Below are 19,054 nucleotides of genomic sequence, written 5' to 3' on the forward strand. Positions count from 1 at the left end.
GAAATATCACCAGCGCTTTGAAATTCGACTGGGCTATTAGAACACTTTTTCCCCCAATCAAGAATTTTTTTTTTTAAAGTTACCCTTGCAATCTACATGTTGAAGTTCATGAGGCCTTGCAAAGGTGAATGTTGCTCTCGAAGATTCAATGTATATATAGAGCTGCTTTAAAAATGCAAAGCTGTATGAAATGCCAGACTGCCTTTCATATGGCATGATCGACATTCCTGTTAGCAGCTTGGACAGGCATTTTAGACAGTCACACGTTCCGTGCTAACATTTAGAAAGGACTCCAATCCAAGCCTCCTACATTAAATGTTTAACACTTTCGTTTGTGGTGAAACTAATTCATTAGTGTTTTTTTTTTTTAACCTTTACGTGATTAGATATAAAGGGGAATATGAGCAGCACTTTCACTTCCCTCTTTATACATAAACAGTAATTTAATAGAACATAAATCCCACATTTGTATTCTAAAATTAGCACTTGTAATGTAAAACTAGCTATTTGATGAGTGTCTATTTACTTCCAAAATGTAGGATTCAAATGCCCTGTTAGATGCCAGGGTTTGAAAACAGGCTCCCCACCTCAGGCATTCCATTATTCCAGAAGAGGAGGAAGGATAGTTTGTTGGTTATGTCACTGGATGAATGGACGGTAAGGTGGATAGAAAACTGGCTAGATGGTTGGGCTCAACGGGTAGTGATCAATGGTTCCATGTCTAGTTGGCAGCCGGTATCAAGTGGGGTGCCCCAAGGGTCGGTGCTGGGGCTGGTTTTATTCAATATCTTCATTAACGATCTGGAGGATGGTGTGGACTGCACCCTTAGCAAGTTTGCAGATGACACTAAACTGGGAGGAGTGGTTGATACTCTGGAGGGTAGGGATAGGATACAGAGGGACCTAGACAAATTAGAGGATTGGGCCAAAAGAAATATGATGAGGTTCAACAAGGACAAGTGCAGAGTCCTGCACTTAGGACGGAAGAATCCCATGCACTGCTACAGACTAGGGACCGAATGGCTGGGCAGCAGTTCTGCAGAAAAGGACCTAGGGGTTACGGTGGACGAAAAGCTGAATATGAGTCAACAGTGTGCCCTTGTTGCCAAGAAGGCTAATGGCATTTTGGGTTGTATAAGTAGGGGCATTTCCAGCAGATCGAGGGATGTGATCATTCCCCTCTATTCAGCACTGGTGAGGCCTCATCTGGAGTACTGTGTCCAGTTTTGGGCCCCACACTACAAGAAGGATGTGGATAAATTGGAGAGAGTCCAGCGGAGGGCAACAAAAATGATTAGGGGGCTGGAACACATGACTTATGAGGAGAGGCTGAGGGAACTGGGATTGTTTAGCCTGCAGAAGAGAAGAATGAGGGGGGATTTGATAGCTGCTTTCAACTACCTGAAAGGGGGTTCCAAAGAGGATGGATCTAGACTGTTCTCAGTGGTAGAAGATGACAGAACAAGGAGTAATGGTCTCAAGTTGCAGAGGGGGAGGTTTAGGTTGGATATTAGGAAAAACTTTTTCACTAGTAGGGTGGTGAAGCACTGGAATGGGTTACCTAGGGAGGTGGTGGAATCTCCTTCCTTAGAGGTTTTTAAGGTCAGGCTTGACAAAGCCCTGGCTGGGATGATTTAGTTGGGTTTGGTCCTGCTTTGAGTAGGGGGTTGGACTAGATGACCTCCTGAGGTCCCTTCCAACCCTGAGATTCTATGATTCTATGATTATAATTTTTGCATGACATAGTTTTGTACATGTCCTTCAAAACTCCTGGGGCCAGATCCTCAGGGGTATTTAGGCTGCTCACTTATACGGATTTCCTTGCACAGACATAGCTCTAGAAATATTTAACCCTGTGTAGTACTAGAATCATAGAATCTCAGGGTTGGAAGGGACCTCAGGAGGTCTAGTCCAACCCCCTGCTCAAAGCAGGACCCATCCCCAGACAGATTTTTGCCCCAGATCCCTAAATGGCCCCTCACAACCCTGGGTTTAGCAGGCCAATGCACAAACCACTAAGCTATCCCAACCTCAGGAAGCATATCAGATCTCAAGTGACTTGAGGTCCCATCTGGTCAGTACTTGGATGTGGAGTTGTACAAGAAAACCCAGGACACTCAAGGAAGGAATATTTGCAATTCTTCCATCCTCCAATCCACAAATGAATCCATGCTTCAGCATTGTTCTGGAGTCACTGTGCTACTGTATGTGCTTTCTTTCAGGAGAAATGTAATAGCCTGAAGACTTGTGGCTATTAAAGATCCCTGCCACTAGTATGGCATTAATGTGGACATCATGACTGAATTCCAACTTGGGTAATTACATACTGCTACCTAGAATTTCACAGGCAGTTATGAAGTTTTGCTTCCCCACCTAAAGTCTCTCGTGTTGGTTTTACTGACACAGAACAGCACTTCATTTGCACTCTGAAGGTGGAATAGTAGTGAGCTTGACACCAAAACTTCCAACTGAGAGAGTTAGTATTTGTCAACAAGGATCATAACTTAGAGGATGGTCAGATGGTATCCATAGCAGAGGAGGAAGGATAGTTTGTTGGTTATGTCACTGGATGGAGACTTTGGAGATCTGAGTACCTACATAACTGCCTGTCACAGCCACAGTTGTGACCGGTGTAGGCATTTGAACTAGAGTCCTCTTGGTTAAGTGGAAGGAGACTACTGGCAGGAGACCCCTCACCTCTGAGATTTACTTGATCCTAGTCTCCTAAGGTCCAGGTATGTTAGCCTCCTTGTCACACTTTTCATATTTTTTCAATAAAGTGTGTGGGTGATAGGGTATAGCTAGTGTGTGAGGAGTACATCCACATGAATGGTTTTTAATGGGATTGTAATTGCTATTTGGAAAGGCATTATTTTGATTTTTAACAGTTTGGGCTCAGAGCATCAGGCACTTCAAGTGGGTTACAAATCCAAAGTAGAAGAATCAAATCTTGAGGTTAGTGGTGGTGGGGGGGGGGGGGGCGCTTGAGGTTTTTATTTGGGGTATTTTTGCACAACCACCAACCCAAAAAAACCTTCCAAATGTTATAAAACACATAGATTACAAACCCCTGAAACAAATACTCCTGGTTCTCTGTACATTGCTTAACTGTCCAAAACACAAAGTTACTCCACAAGAAATCATTTAGTCTATTATGTAAAACTGGGACAGGTAGGGTTGAAACTCCTGACACACATGAGCTCAAGAGTATGAGAAGCAGGGATGTCTCCTGTGAGTGTCCATTATTCAGGAATGCTGTTCAAATCTATACCCAAAAGAGCATGAGTCAGACATCCCTTTAGGGCACGGCTCTGTGTTTTCTTTTTAGTTTTGGTGTCTGAGTGATGTTTCTATGTGGAATTAGGTTTTGATCACAGGTGCCTTTGCTTTATTATAGTTGAGTTTTGAATTAACCAAAGTTAACTTAAAAGCCACCTGGTGGAAGCATCTATACATTGTAATTGATATTTACAGTAATCAATTATAATTGCAACTGCTATAAAAATTCTCACAAGCACAACCTGTTGACAGCAGAGATGTTTCAACCTGGGAAGATGCTTGTTTCAAAGTTGCCAGATTTATAAACCAAGCTCAGACCATGATGTTAAAAAAAACACACACACACACAAAACCATCAACCTTAGTTGTTATGCATGATATGATGTTCCAATGAAACAAAAAAACCTTCTCATTGGTAAAAGTGGCATTCAGTCAAAATTAGTGAGAACTGGAGGAAAATGGATGAGTGGGCATTTAACACCTAAGGCTGTGATTTTCAAAGGAACCTAAGGACATTTTAAATTCATTGTGGTTTGGGCCACTTAACTCCCTTAGAGTTCTTTGAAAGTTCTGACCTAAGACTTCCCGAGTTCATACACAGAACTCCTGCTGCTCTAATTAACTCCAGTCTACAGCGAGTGACGTATTGTCCACTGAAAAGCTAGGATTTTCAGTAAATCTGTTCCAAAAATCAAACTAGAGATGGATGAACCAATTAAGCAAGACTTAAGAACCCTCTCTGTTCTATTTTACCATGTTCATTCTAAAACAGTAACTCTTTACATTTTTTTGCATATATTCTCCCATTTTAAACCAACGTCCCCTAGATCTGGCCTTTCCAATGCCCTCAACCAGATAATCATGCCTAATTTTATAATAATCCTTAGCTAGTTTAATACTTCAGTCATGTCACCTCTTAATCACCTTTTCTCAAGGCAGAGTCCCAGTTTCATCAATCATTCCTCATATACAAGACTCTCCATTCCATTAATCTCTCCTTGCCTTACACTGTATGCTGTCCATCTTAACCACATTTTTCTTCAAGAAAGGGACCGAAATTGAACACTACTTCTTAAAATATCAGCACAGTATGCTTAGACTTATATAATATGCCCCTTGACACAAGCCAATATTTTATTAGCCTTCTACACTGGTGCACCCTAGACTGAGAATTTAACAGATAGGTCTAGCAAGATATCTAGATCTTTTTCCTCTTCCATATTAACTAATTCAGTGCCATGTATATGGCATTTAGGTTTGTCTATCAAAACTCATCCCTTTGCTCTTAGGCACATTAGATTTCATATTTCAGCTCTGACCTCATATACCCAACCAAGATCTTTCTGTAAAACAGATACATTCTTCTGACTTTTAATAATTCCCCCTCTTTCAGTATTACCTACATGTTATGGTCCCAAGTGGGGAAGTTTCTTCCTAATGCATGTCAGACAGTAGTTAGCAGGAGAGATTTTATATATAAAGAGAAGTGTCTCCACCCAAGCAATGATCCACGCTAACATGGCCACTGCTCTGCATCTACCGTCACATTACAGGGTACAAGACCTGGAGTGCTACCTGCACAAGCTCATTAGGGCTGCAGCGCCTGCCTCAACCTGCTCCATAGGAAGCAGAGGGGTAAAGGGCATTTTTATTCATCTCCTGCCCAGATTTCATTGGTTGGCATCTATAGCCAACCTGTTGCTGTTCCTGTCTCATACTTGAAACTCTCTCCTTCTTTTGTCTGTTGTGGCATAAGTTTCTCCATGGAGTGTGCAATACAGGACCTGTTGCTGACTTGTTGCTAATAGCTCCTGCTGACTAGTTAACACATGGTTGTCTCTGGCATCTCCTTGGCCTGATACCCAAGTAACTAGTTGCTCCTTTTCCTGGAATGGATGGCAGGCTATGGCTGGAACGCTTCTTTGCCTTGGCCTGTTGCTCCCTTGTTACTGCTCCCAGGCCACTAGCTGTTGTTCCCTGGTTACTCTGGTCCCTGGCCCCTATGTCCACAGACAGGTGGCTACAACATTGTCCAGCAGCTCTCTGGCCATAGGTCTGAGTCTATAACCATGGGGAGGCTGACGGATCATACTCAGATGCATCCTATGGTTAGTGTCCTCCAGGCTATGACTCTATAGACAGAGGTGCAGCCTCGTGAGCTCTTGCAGCTTTCCAACTTGTAAGAGTGAAGCTTCTAGTGAGGAGCAGTGCAAAAAGTGGCCAAAAAGAGGAGTCACCTGGCCAGTCTGGGAGCTTTAACAGGTCTCAGATATGCAGAGAAACCACTTAGGTTTCCCACCATTTCTAAGGACTGCTCCCATGATGAAGGATTTGCAGGATGGTGCTTTAATAGGAACTGTTCCACCATTTTAATATTAAATGGTTAGATTTGCATGACCATATACATGCCGTCCATCTAAAATATTTCTACAAGGCAGAAGGAGGAAAATGGGGGTGGGGTGGGGACAGATAGCTCAGTGGTTTGAGCATTGGCCTGCTAAACCCAGTGTTGTAAGTTCAGTCCTTGAGGGGGCCACTTAGGGATCTGGGGCAAAATCAGTACTTGGTCCTGCTAGTGAAGGCAGGGGGCTGGACTCAATGACCTTTCAAGGTCCCTTCCAGTTCTAGGAGATGGGTATATTTCCATTATTAAATTAAAATTAAATAGGGGGTGAAACATCACTTCAAGTTTTGCTTTGAACCAGTACAAAAGCTCAATGCAAATTCCAACCAAAGCCACCAAATTTGCCTCATTTGGAGAGGAAACCATACAAGAATGCCAGTGATCATGGGCTCACCAGAAAAATAAAAAATGTCAGTCCAGACTCTCAGGAAGTCTGTCCCAGGTTCATAGGAGACTCAGTGAAACTTTTGGTGAGCAAGGGTCAAGATTTACAGTTGTAAAAAATACGACACCAATGGGTTTTGCTGAGCTGAAGATTCTGAACAATTATCTGATGAAATTTACTTACTCTTCGAGGTATAGATAGCCATTCTCTTGGGCCAGCCTCCTTGCATGGATCTGGGAATCCTTGGCGGTAGTGCCATAGGAGATCACCAAGGCACCATACTCACGGCACATTTTCACTCTGGCTGGTGAAGTGCTGGTAGACATGATGACAAATACTGGAATGCGGAGTTCTGAGGCATGGTATGCTACTGCCATGGAAAAGTTACTGTCAGAAGCCACTATCACACCCTTTTTCTGCTGCTCCTGCAAAACACATTTGCTTCTAGATCACACAGTATCACAGAAAATGGCAGCTTAGTCATATAAGCATGCAAAGATGATTTCAACTGTTCTGTGTTAGCCTTTTTTAAGTCTTCTTCCCCAGTGTTACATTATCAAGGTATGGCACAGATATACAGCATATGCACCTCCATGTGATCTAATGGCTTAAAACATAGGAATCAGGTACTTTTGAGTTTGAATCCCAGCTCTAACATTCCCTGGGCCCAATCCTTCTCCCATTGAAATCACAGCCAAACTCAGAGTGATTTTAATAGATACAAGATCAGGTCCCCATCTCTGCCCTAGGGAAAATTACTTGACCTTTCTGCCTCACTTTCCCTCTCTGTAACATAATAATGCAGAGTGGCTATAAAAATCAATACTTCTAAAGTGCCTTATCTAAGCTAAATATTATTTCTTCTATAGATAGGTAACACATCTTATACAAGAAGGGGGATAAAACCCATATTCAAACTGCTGGAATTCTCTCCAAAACCATTCACTAATCCAGGTGGTTCTCTCAGAATCCACAATTTGGGATTTCAACTTTTTTTTTTGTCAGTCTAGTAGTATATAATATGCATCAGGATCAAACACCATGAATAAATTCTAAAATCTACATGCTACAAACTTTTCCTTCAATTATTCCCATAAGATGTCATTAAAAAAATCCTGTTGATTTGACAAAGATAGAAGTACAATGTTTTAATTCATTTATTCACAGGCATGTCTAGGCTGCTCAACCCAGCAGTATTTGAATACTTAAATGAGGAAATACAGCAAGCCAGGGAGGATTTACAGATAATAGGGTCACCTTTAATTTTACAGCATGAAGTTGCACATAGATTAAGCATATTTAATTTGTTGTTCTTTATAGGCTTGGATAATTTGTCATACCTGCTGTAGAGATGTTAGCAGGTAAAGCACACCTCGCTCCTTTACAGATCCTGTGTACTGAAGGAACTCTTTCTTTAGATAGATATCCATTCCATATTGCTTTGAAAGTCTAGAATACTAAAACACAGGAAAACGATTATGATGTTGCTGCGGTATTTTACATGCCTACATTCCAAGACAGTCTTTCACTTGTTTTACCACAGCACAATCATTAGTCAGTTCCAGCAAAACAGAAGTATTACATATTTCCATTAAGAAAGAATACATGATGGTCTGGTGTAATTTCCAAGATTCTCGGGAGTTATGTAGATCATGCCAAACAACTGTCCATAAAACATTTACACCGCACCATTATGTATCTGTATATGCCACATATTTTACAGCAAAAGATAATTCAGGTATTTTTAGAGTAATACTTATAACCTTCTTTTAAGTTCTATTTTTGACTTCCTTCCTTGTATGGAGCCACCTTACCTTAATACCACATGTGCATCATTTCTCACATGGATACGGATACCACATGCAAGTTTGCATTTTTTTAATATTACTTTATTATATACATCACTAAATGAACAAAACCGTTTCACTTGCCACCAAAATGCAGTTCTCTGGTACGAATGTGACTGTTATATAAATAGCATACAACTTTATGAAACAGGCACTTGATTTCCACCGACTTAAGATGGGCGTAAGGACTATGGTTTGCAGGATCAGGCCCTAATTTAGGATAGTGAATGAAGAGGGGTTGTGTTATTTTAAATATACAGCTAGACGATATATATTAAATCTCTCTGCATGTACATATTGCAATGTGTCATACCATATTAATTATGACAACTGAACAGTTTTGATATTGTTGGACTTTTAAAGTGCAATGCATTTTATAGAAAGCAGAAATAGACCTATATTTTCCTAGAAGTTAATTCAATTAAGCTATTTTCAGGTGCTTAACTAACTCAGGCTACATCTACACTATGTGTTAGGGACATTTTAACTAGCAGGCCACCCTCTTCAAATTTCTCCTTACATTCTTCCATAAGGCCTAAGTATACTATAACTATTATACTCCTCATAGTAACAATAGCTGTCTATTCCCAGATCTGCCCCAACCCGCTGTATGCCTAGGTTTGCCAACCCTCCAGGTTAATTCCTGGAGACTCCAGAACAAAAGATTACATCATTTGATGAAACCTCCAGGAATATGTCCAGTCAGAACTGGCAACCCTATGTGCAGTGGGGCCCTGTTCTCAGCTAGGGTCTTCAGTTGCTACTGTAACACAACAGCATGCACATCAAGAACCAAAGCAATCCCACAAATTTATTGCTACATCCCTTTACATCTGCATGCACACCCACTTTCAACGTTGGTATCTTAATGGAAGATGTTGCAATTGACTGGAGAGATGCTGAAGCATGTTATATTCTATCATTCACATCATATTACACTTAAAAAGCCTCAACAATTTCCCTCAGGGCCTGAGGTAGAAAACATAGCTCTAATGACCTCTCTGCAAGTGGTACCTTGGAGAAGACATTCATTGATGTATAACTTGATGGGTTTGCCTTTTTCAATTTGGCCCAGAAAATGTGTTTAAAACACATTGCAGGCAATTAGATGGCCCTTGGGATTGGTAATGAAATGCAGAACCTTTCACTTTTGTGTTGCTGGCTCCAGTCTATCCAATGCTAGCAATGATGAAGTCACTGCCACCTGAAGACTGGCAGATGAGTTGTAATGAGACCACTCCCCCTGCTTCCAAGTTCATGCACCAGTACACTTCCTTGTGCAAAGGTATCCATGTCACGTGAAACACTATCACACGCTGGCAGTGTCTGTGGAGAGGCAAAGGATGAGGGAAGACTCCAATTTACAGATGATCTCACTAGGTGACGGCAGTCTCTTGATAGCCTAGTGAAGCTTGCACTACTGTCACTTTTGCTAAATCTGTCTGGTTCCTCACAGCTTCACACCCTTTTGGAGTCTGAGTAGGGTGACCATATTTCCGTAAGGAAAAATGGGATACCGCGTGGGGCTAGCCTGAGCCACTCACCTGAGCCCCCTCCTCATGCAGTGCTGGCCAGAGCTGCTCGTCCGGCACGGGGCTTGTGTCGCTGCTTGCCCAGCTCCTGCCTGCCCCCACCTGAGCCCTGCCCCTGCCCCTGCAAGGGGTCAGCATCACTGCTTGCCAGAGCCCTGCCTACCCCCGGCCCAAGCCCACGCAGGCATCGCCACTCCCTCCCTCCTGCCCCCCCCGACACATTCCTCCACACCTCACTTTGATAGAAGTGGGTATTTGTCCCATTTGCTCTTGCCAACTGATCAAAAAGGGACTGTACCAGCCAAAATGGGATGTATGGTCACTCTAAGTCTGAGCAGTAGCATTTTACACAGAAAATAAGAACAGCTGTACTGGGTCAGACCCAAGGTCCATCTAGTCCAGTATCCTGTCTACTGACAGTAGCCAATGCCAGGTGCCCCAGAGGGAGTGAACCTAACAGGCAATGATCAAGTGATCTCTCTCCTGCCATCCATCTCCATCCTCTGACAAACAGAGGATAGGGACACCATTCCTTACCCGTCCTGGCTAATAGCCATTTATGGACTTAGCCACCATGAATTTATCCAGTTCTCTTTTAAATGCTGTTATAGTCAGGGGCGGCTCTAGCAATTTTGCCGCCCCAAGCACGGCGGCATGCCGCGGGGGGCGCTCTGGCGGTCGCCGGTCCCGCGGCTCTGGTGGACCTCCTGCAGACGTGCCTGCGGAGGGTCCGCTGGTCCCGCGGCTCCGGTGGAGCATCCACAGGCACGCCTGCAGGAGGTCCACTGGAGCCGCCTGCCACCCTCCCGGTGACCGGCAGAGCACCCCCTGCGGCATGCCGCCCCAAGCACGCGCTTGGTGTGCTGGGGCCTGGAGCCGACCCTGGTTATAGTCCTAGCCTTCACAACCTCCTCAGGTAAGGAGTTCCACAAGTTGACTGTGCGCTGCGTGAAGAACAACTTCCTTTTATTTGTTTTAAACCTGCTGCCTATTAATTTCATTTGGTGACCCCTAGTTCTTGTATTATGGGAATAAGTAAATAACTTTTCCGTATCCACTTTCTCCACATCACTCATGATTTTATATACCTCTATCATATCCCCCCTTAGTCTCCTCTTTTCCAAGCTGAAGAGTCCTAGCCTCTTTAATCTTTCCTCATATGGGATCCTCTCCAAACCTCTAATCATTTTAGTTGCCCTTTTTCTGAACCTTTTCTAGTGCCAGCAGATCTTAAATGAAGTAAATGATTGTGTGAGGTGCATGGAAGTGAGGGCCCAGGCTATCTGTGTGCAAAGAGTCAGTGCAGCATTTCTGCTCCCCATATTTAAATAGAACTTGCCATTTAATATATTCTTCTACACTTTTACTTTATTAGTCACTGCTGCCTTTTTCATTCTTTTTTTCTGTCCTAGGCCCCATCAGATATGCTCATGTCTGGACTTTATAAAGAATGGTGCTTACATAAAACCTGTAGCTTGCCAGAACTTTTAAAGCATGTGTGTTCTGTGGATTCCTGTGACTTAAGATGTATTTTGGAGAGATTATATTAAGCAAAATAAATGTTAAAAGCCACAGAAATTTTTATAGATAGCCAAAATCAGAGAGGAAATGGTAAATTATTTACATGTTATGTATCCAGCACACAAAAAAAGTTCACTCAGTTCTGGTTTTCTTTCCTTAATGCAGTTTTAAATCTGACAATTAAATACCAACTCAAGTTGTTGAGCATAATGAAAAACTTACAGAATCCATACACCCAACTCACTGGTTCCAATACAGATGCTGATCTACTCTTCCTGGAATATTCACTGCACATAAACAAAAACTTGATGTGTCAGCACCAGTGTTCAGTTAGGCACAGAATCTAAGTGGCACAGTCAGGGAAAATGGAATGGAGCTCTCAACAGTACAGATAGGGAATATGATGCAAATCAACCAGTCTGCCTCTACCATACACCATTCCAGCTACTATGACCTACTCAGTAGTTTGTACCTCTGCAGAGATGACGTCTCCCTCAGGTCCATTGAGCCTATTCAGGGCCGTCCTTAGGATGTATGGGGCCCTATGCCAGAAGGCAGACTGGGCTCACAGCCCGGGGGGGAGGGGGAGGGGGAGGCAGCAAAGGATACCGGAGCCGCCTGGACCACCTCACGGTGACAGAGAGTCACAGCTCCCTGCAGAGACCCCCATACCCTCTCCCTCACGCAGAATGTGTGGCGCCCGCACATTCGGCTCTGTGAATATAGCCCCTGCCTAAGGAGACTGCAGCATGTGCTGGGTGTGTGGGAGCCGACCTGCTCTTACCTGCTGTCATGGGCAGTGGGTGAAGCTGCTGCTTGGGGAGGCTAGCTCCCCAGCCCACCTCTTCTGCCTGTGGCTCTGCCCATACTCCACCCCTGCTCTGCCCCAGGCCCTGCCCCCACTCTGACCAGGCCCCACTGTTTCCCTCCTCTCTTTCCCTCCCACTCCCTGATCACCCCCTTCCAGTCAAAGCCCTGAACTCAAATCAAACAAATGACAATGGGGGAGGGGGGGAAAGAACCAAAACACCACTCTTCTGCAATTTCTTTCTAAAGAAAATGGAGCATGTTTTCCACTGAATGCCAGAAGGTGTAGACTGGACATGCAGAAGGTACCTTATGAAAACCACTAAATTTGGGAATTAAAAATGTCAGTCACAGGTTTTTTGATATACCCTGAAGTTTGTCAGAGATTTATTTGCAAAAACTTTGTAGTAAGGGCAAGTCAGCTGTCCTGCTGAATACAACATTAAACATATGGAATACATGATGCAGCTCTTCTCTGTTTTACATTTTCTTAATCAGTATTTCTAAGCTGATTTTATATTTTAAATGTACTCTTAAGCCTTCATAAAGTAATCATTCCAGATTACCACATATTTAACTCACTGAAACAAAGACATTTTAAATTAAATCAGTCACAAAGGTTTAGTGTGTCATAACAATGTTCATCGCTTTTAGAAAAAGGGAACACCAATTTGCTTTGTGTGATCTCCATAACAATAGACGTTTATGAAATTTCACCAACTTAAAAAAATATGTTTCAAAAACTTTTAGGCATAACAAAGGACTTTATATCTTACTAAAGGTACTGATTTTGCTGGAGGGTTCTCTTAAAGCTAGTTCATCAAATGATCAGAAGTAAAGAAAGGGAAACTCGTTTGTCCAGCTATCTGGCAGAAAAGGGATGTTGTCCCGTTAAGGGCTCTCTTCAACAGGGGAGGAGTGAAGGGAGAAAGGGATGGACAGAAAGGAAGGGAAGACTTTGGAAGCAAGTTTTTTGTACTATAGTAATTAAAATTAAAATGTGTATTTTAGATAAGGGTGGTCCTTTGAAGGATTTATTTAAAAACCTGTATGTCTGAAGATCCAAGCATTTAAGGCTAAAGATGAATACTCAGATTGTGCATCTAAAAATGTATGCAAGGATTTTTTAGAGATGTGACTTTATTATCTTCAGCAACACACTAATGAAATATTTTTAAAGCAAATTTTAAACTAAGGTCCTGTAGACTAACTTGTTCTGAGTAAATATTACAGTCATGCACAATGGTTTTTGAAAGTAAATTCAGAGACTGACAGTATATACCTGGGGGTTGGCATATGCCTCTTAAATGGCTTTATTACCACTTGAATTGCTCTTTAATGGTTTAAATGTGGTGATAATAGTTCTAGCAGGTGGGAACGCTTTTTCATTTTTAAGTTACTAGATCCTCTCCAGAGGAAGACTCATCAGGCTGCAGCAGCTAGCTGTGGGAGCCTGCAGGAAGGCTTAGAACAGGGAAAAGAAGAGGTAGGAGGGTGGACACTAAGACCCGGGGTGCCCTAAATTTTCAGGTGCCCTATCCAGCTGCGTATGCCTAAGGACTGCCCTGAGCCTACTCCACTGCCCGCTTGCATATAAAGTGTTAGGAAATCTTAGCTATGGGCATCACGCCACTGCTCTGTCTAAAACAGACTGACAAGACAGGACACAATGGGAGACTCAGAGAAAGATGGTGACTTAAAAAAAAGTCTCTGTTTTAAAAACAAATCTATTTTTCCTACTATCTTTCTCTTGAGGCAGTGTGGAATGGTTAGAGAGAAAAGTAAGGGGCTGGATTGTGTTCTCTCCTGTTATTTTAGTTGTTGGACAGTGGAAATAGTGAAGACAGACCTGATTCTTACTTTGTTGTGGCTTAAATATCTGAGGAAAAAATCCAACCAAGACAGAAAACACATGAAAAACAGATAGCTAGCAAACCTGAGCTATGCGTGCTTATTCAAGTTTACCTAGGTAGCAAGATATTTGGGCTCCTAAAGACCCAATATACACAACCCCATGGAAAAGGCATATGTATCTTGCACTCCATACTTCCCCTGCTCGCTGCATGTTACTTACAGAATTTAACTCTGGATGTTTAGAATCACTTTTGTTTTACAGATCCCATGATGTTCAGTCCCCATTTGGATCGTCGTCTCCAACATAGTGCATGCTGGGTTATTACGGTGGAGCCATCACCTCAACCCCAGAACACTGACTTTTGCTCCAGCAATATAAAGCACTTATCTGACCCATTATAAAGGATGCAGCAAAGTTTTACATAATTTCCATTGGGATATTGGTTCTTAATAATTTTATTTTGTAAGTGGATTACACAGTCATCTGCCACCAAATTTAAATCTGAGGCCCTGCTGAAAAATGTCTGCCTGTTGTGAAGCGAAGGATTTTTATGCTGGAAGTGCTGCCATAGCTTTCAGTATAACACTGTTGAAAGGGACACAACAATACACAGTTTACTGCTACATAAGCAAGAAGATACAGTACTTGTGGCAAGTGTTTTTAACTGGGTGCATAATGCAATAGTATTCTTCATTCTACAGGTCACTGTAACCAATTGAGAATTTAGGATAGTGAAAAAACAGAAGAAAAAATGTAACATTGTTGGAAGGATTATCATCCTATAGAGACGCATCTGCTGCTATTAATGCACGTTCCCTGGTCATTTCTGACTAACTCCCATAAGACGAGAGAGATTCAGAGAACAAAGCATTGTAAATACCGTACCATGCAGGGGGTTTTCTGGACACCACTCTGGATTTTGAAAGCTGCAGCACTAATATCTTCAAATCGAATCAGCTTATTAGAGGTTGGCTGGCTGCTTCTACTGTTTGGCTGAGTGACTGGGACAAGGGCATCTCTGAGCAATTCCTCATTACGGCTCACGATCTTCATTTCCCAAGTCTTCACGTCACCATTCAGGTAATCCTCCTCCCCAAAATCTTTCAGTCTCTCGGGGTTGATGGATGGTGGCCGCTGCCCAACATGGCCATTTCTAATCGGCCCCTCCTTACAACAACGACGTTCACAAGGTGTTGGGGCATCTTGTTTTTTCACTTTCCGGTCACTCCTAAGGAAGAATGAAATAATCTTGTTATAAAGCAATGACAGTCTGGATGATTAAAAGATTGACACCTACTGTTTAAGAAGGACACCACGCCTCATCTTCTCTTTCACTTGCATGCCTCAGACAGATAAATTAAGTTATTAATGGACCATCATGTTCCATGTGCATAGTGAGCTCACACAGCTAGCCAGCTGGCACAGTGGCAGCAGATAACTGGGCACATGAACAAACCAAGGAATTATCATTCCCTTGCTAATAAGGATGTACCTGTGCACCATATGGAGCTAGATTTTCATGAGTGCTCAGCACCAATAGCTCTAATTTGTTCAAAGGTTGCTGAAAACTCTGGCCCTATGTTCACAGAACTACTGAAGTCTGGAAAAAGACAAAATGTCTGTGACACAGCACTCCCTTAAAGCTAATAATAGCAGTAGCAGGTGTGATTATATCATATGCATCAGGAGGCTGCTTCTCTGCTCTTAGATACTTGTAAAGTACACTGTTAGCAGCCATTACCTGGCATGTGATGGCGATGGGCTGACTGCAACAAGGGCTAATAATTATGTCCTACCATGAAGATAAAGGACGATGGCTCCTAAGCCCCAATTTAAAACATTCTGTACCTGGATAACACACTTGAAAAGTGGGGAGAAATAAAGGAATTCATCCTTTGGGGCCTATCGGGGGGAGAAAGGATGACAACTTAAAAAATGCTAACACCATACATAGGCATAGGTTGTGCCAGTGGATCTCCAGTCTCTTATTAGTTTCTCTAAGAGATATGCACATAATGCACAAGTGTAGCTACCTGAATTCATTCATGCCTTGCTAATTTACTTATTTTTAAAAAATCATCAAATCAGTCTGACAAGCAGTTAACCAAGCCACCAAACAACCTATGCCCATGTGTAGAGCCAAATTCAGCATTCATTTTCACCAGTAATACCCACTGATTTCAAAGGGTTTCATGGGCAGAATCTGATTTAGTCCCAGGATAGGAACTATACTTTATTAGTAACGTTAAAATAAAACCCTCACTTAAAAATATGAAGGAGAAAAAGTATACATTTAAAAAAAATAAATATTAATTGCCTAGGTACCAGTGATCATGATCTCATTACATTTATTTTGTGCAAAGAGAATATGGCAATAATCAGTAATAGGGCCATTTTTCCAAAACTTAAAGCAATTTTCAGCATAACTGACCAAGAACATAAATTTAAAAAGTGGGAAGTTTTAACAAAAATTAATGAATGTCCAAAACCTCCACAATTCTGTGACATATAAAAATGAGGTTATACTGGGCAAAAAGTTATCCTAGTTAAAAGATGTGGAAATGGCAATAAAATGAAGAATTTCTATATTAAGAGGGGAATTAAACAGCAATGAATAAGTGAAAAAATATAGGCAACTGATAAGGGAAGCCAAAAGAATAAGTGAAATATCGGCGGCCAATAGGTTTAAGATAATAAAGGTGCATGTTTTAAACATTAGGGGAATAAACCCAAACTTAGGTCAGGTATAGGTCCATTGCTAGATACAGATGGTATAACTAAATAATAATGTAGAAAAGGCAGAAATGTTTAATAAATATTTCTTTTCTGCATTTGGAACAAAGCAGAAGGCTATATCCATCCTATATGATGCTGAGGATGAAATAGAAAGGAAGCTATGAAGCAGCATCTGCTAAAATTAAACATTTTCAAATCAACCGGCCTGGATAACTTACACCCAAGAGTTTAAAGGATTTAGCAGAGCTCTTAACCACTAATATTAATGTGTAACAAGCCTTGAAAAACCAAATTCCAAAGGATTGCCAACACAGTTTCAACACATCAGTCCCAGGTACAATAATGCAATGGTTAATTTGAGACCATCAACAAAGACTTGGAGGCTAAAATTAAAATTAATGACTGTTGGCATGGTATCATGGAAGGTAGATCAGATGATGACAAAAATATTTGCGGGTAAAGTTTACAGTTAAAGATTGGTGGGGAAGTAAATAATAAGAGGACAAGTTACTGTTGTAAAGTAGTCTGAACTGCCTGGTTAAATGGTCACAATCCAACAAAATGCTTTTTAATACAACCAAATGCAAGGTAATACAGCTGGGAGCAGAGAATGCAAAACTATGTCTATAGTGACTTGGGGGGGTCATTGTAGATAATCGCCTCAGCATGAGCTCTCAGTGCAATGCTGTGGCAAAAATGGCCAAATATAAAAAGTGGTATATCAAGTCGAAAGTGATCTCACTTCTGTACACAGCATTGGTAAGACTGATGCTCAACTACATCATCCACTTCTGAAGTCTGCTCATCAAGAAGGATGTGGAAATATTAGAAAGAGTTCAAGGGAGGACCCCAAACATTATTCAGGGGCTAGAAAATATGTGAGGCCTAAGGAGCTCAATCTAAAAGTTTATCAAAAAGAAGGTTGAGAGGTGACTCGATCACTATGTATACATATTTATCCATTCTTGTATGGTCCTTGGAATTTTTTTTTTTTAAGTGGAACAAGACTTGCATTCCAAATCATCCTTACAAGTTATTCGTTGGAGATTATAATGTGTAGCCCTGTGCATGAATTCTCATGTACTGAAGTCTCTCTGAACAGATAAAGGCCAAACTTCCAAACTCTTGGAATTTAGGAAGTGACTTATAGAGGGAAAGAGACATAAAACAGAACAGCACAATTGGAAAGATAGGGGCTAACTCCCTTTCTCATACTTCTTGCTCATACTTCTGTGGTTTAAAAAAAACAACTAATAAAAGCCAAACTTTGTACTGTAATAGCTCAGTGTCACTCTAATTCGAAACATTTGCCAGATTTTTTTAATATATATTTTCAATATGAGATTTTAGCATCCTTGCCAACATCATCTATGAGCTGTGGTTATTTTCTATGGTCCTGGAAGATTCCCAAGTGATTTAGGAGGCCATTCATCCATGGAGATGGTGACTGGAATGGCTCTCTAATTTTAGATTTTTGATCACCATGGTGCTGCCCATTCCAATCACTTTCAACAAGACCTTTATGGCGCATTTAGAAGGAAATGTTCCCTGGACAAATCCTCGCTTTTCCAGAGCTGCAAACCCCTGTGCTGAAGAACTTCCATCAATGCTCCTACATGGACTCCTGAAGCACGTCAGAGGCTTTACTTCCCAATACATTCTTGTTTGTTCCACTACGTGTGTTGGAAGAGGAATGTTTAGGGCAGCTAAGAAAAGGTTTGTGTTATTTTGGATGCAGTCCTGTATTAGCCTCATCAATTGTTTTGCAAACGTATCCTCATAAGAGTATTTTTGTGAGAGAGAAGGAGAGAAGACTATTTCCGACAAAAACTTTCCTGTCTCTTCAAAATTCCTCATTAGAAAAAAGCAACATTATTCCATCACTATTCTAAGCAAGATTAGATAAAACTTCTGTCTCTTGAACAAGGTCTGTATTCCCAGGCTTCTAATTTAGCTGGATTGAAGTTTGTGTTTTAAAAGATTCTTCTCAGGAACACATCTGAAAATTGCCACACTCTCAGAGCACAGACTGTGGTTTTAAATTAAACTCTTTCATCCATTAGCCTATAGCTAATGGATTTCTACAGTTAAGTTATTTTGGAGTTGGGAGTTAGTTCTCCTGCATGGTGTCTAGCACAACACATTAGACCAAAATGGCTCCTACAGGAGTTGTTACAACATATTGCAAGATTCCATGACCTAAATAGGCCTAATGCAATCACGCTCTAGCAGACTAACATCTCAGTTCAGCAGTTCATTGACCGGCAAACAAAACATTTTCTATAACCCAGTAGACCATAACTACTCTAAAGGACAAGGACAAGAACACACATGCTCATAACTTCCCTAAATGCATAGTTGCCTAGTTCAGAAATTAGTAGAAACATATCAGGTTTCTTACATGGGTGATGGGTAAAAAGGATAAGTTATTAGGTAGATACAGAAATAGGGATTTTATTTTCAGTTCAAAAGGACTGATTGATTTGTAAGAAAGATACAGATACTAGACACACTCCTATTTTTCTATTGCTATTAAAAAAAAACAACCCCAAAACTCTATTAATTAGCTTAGACTGATGTAGATCTGAGGCTTTGACGTGATACTCCCATCATGCATTCAAGCCATCAAATGTTTTTCTCTACAAGAGGCCAAAATGGCAGACTGGGGGTTTTGGCCTTATTCCTGGG

At 41.5% G+C, this 19,054-nt stretch overlaps 1 protein-coding gene across 9 annotated transcripts in view; it reads right to left on the bottom strand.

The window, feature by feature from the left end:
• LOC120368875 (putative threonine dehydratase) overlaps nucleotides 1-19,054 on the bottom strand; it is a 99,215-nt gene that overhangs the window by 19,344 nt on the left and 60,817 nt on the right. For 8 of the 9 annotated variants that reach the window (XM_039481565.1, XM_039481568.1, XM_039481572.1 and 5 more), the window contains 3 exons: nucleotides 14,516-14,858; nucleotides 7,409-7,525; nucleotides 6,252-6,493 (listed from right to left, as the gene is read on the bottom strand). In XM_039481565.1, coding sequence (XP_039337499.1) covers nucleotides 6,252-6,493; nucleotides 7,409-7,525; nucleotides 14,516-14,858 — 702 coding nt within the window. Of the gene's footprint in view, nucleotides 1-6,251; nucleotides 6,494-7,408; nucleotides 7,526-14,515; nucleotides 14,859-15,122; nucleotides 15,174-19,054 lie in introns of those variants that run through there. The other variant, XM_039481571.1, reaches the window with a different exon arrangement.

Source organism: Mauremys reevesii, linkage group 7 (assembly GCF_016161935.1).
Source record: "Mauremys reevesii isolate NIE-2019 linkage group 7, ASM1616193v1, whole genome shotgun sequence".
In the NCBI taxonomy this organism is placed as follows: Eukaryota; Metazoa; Chordata; order Testudines; family Geoemydidae; genus Mauremys; species Mauremys reevesii.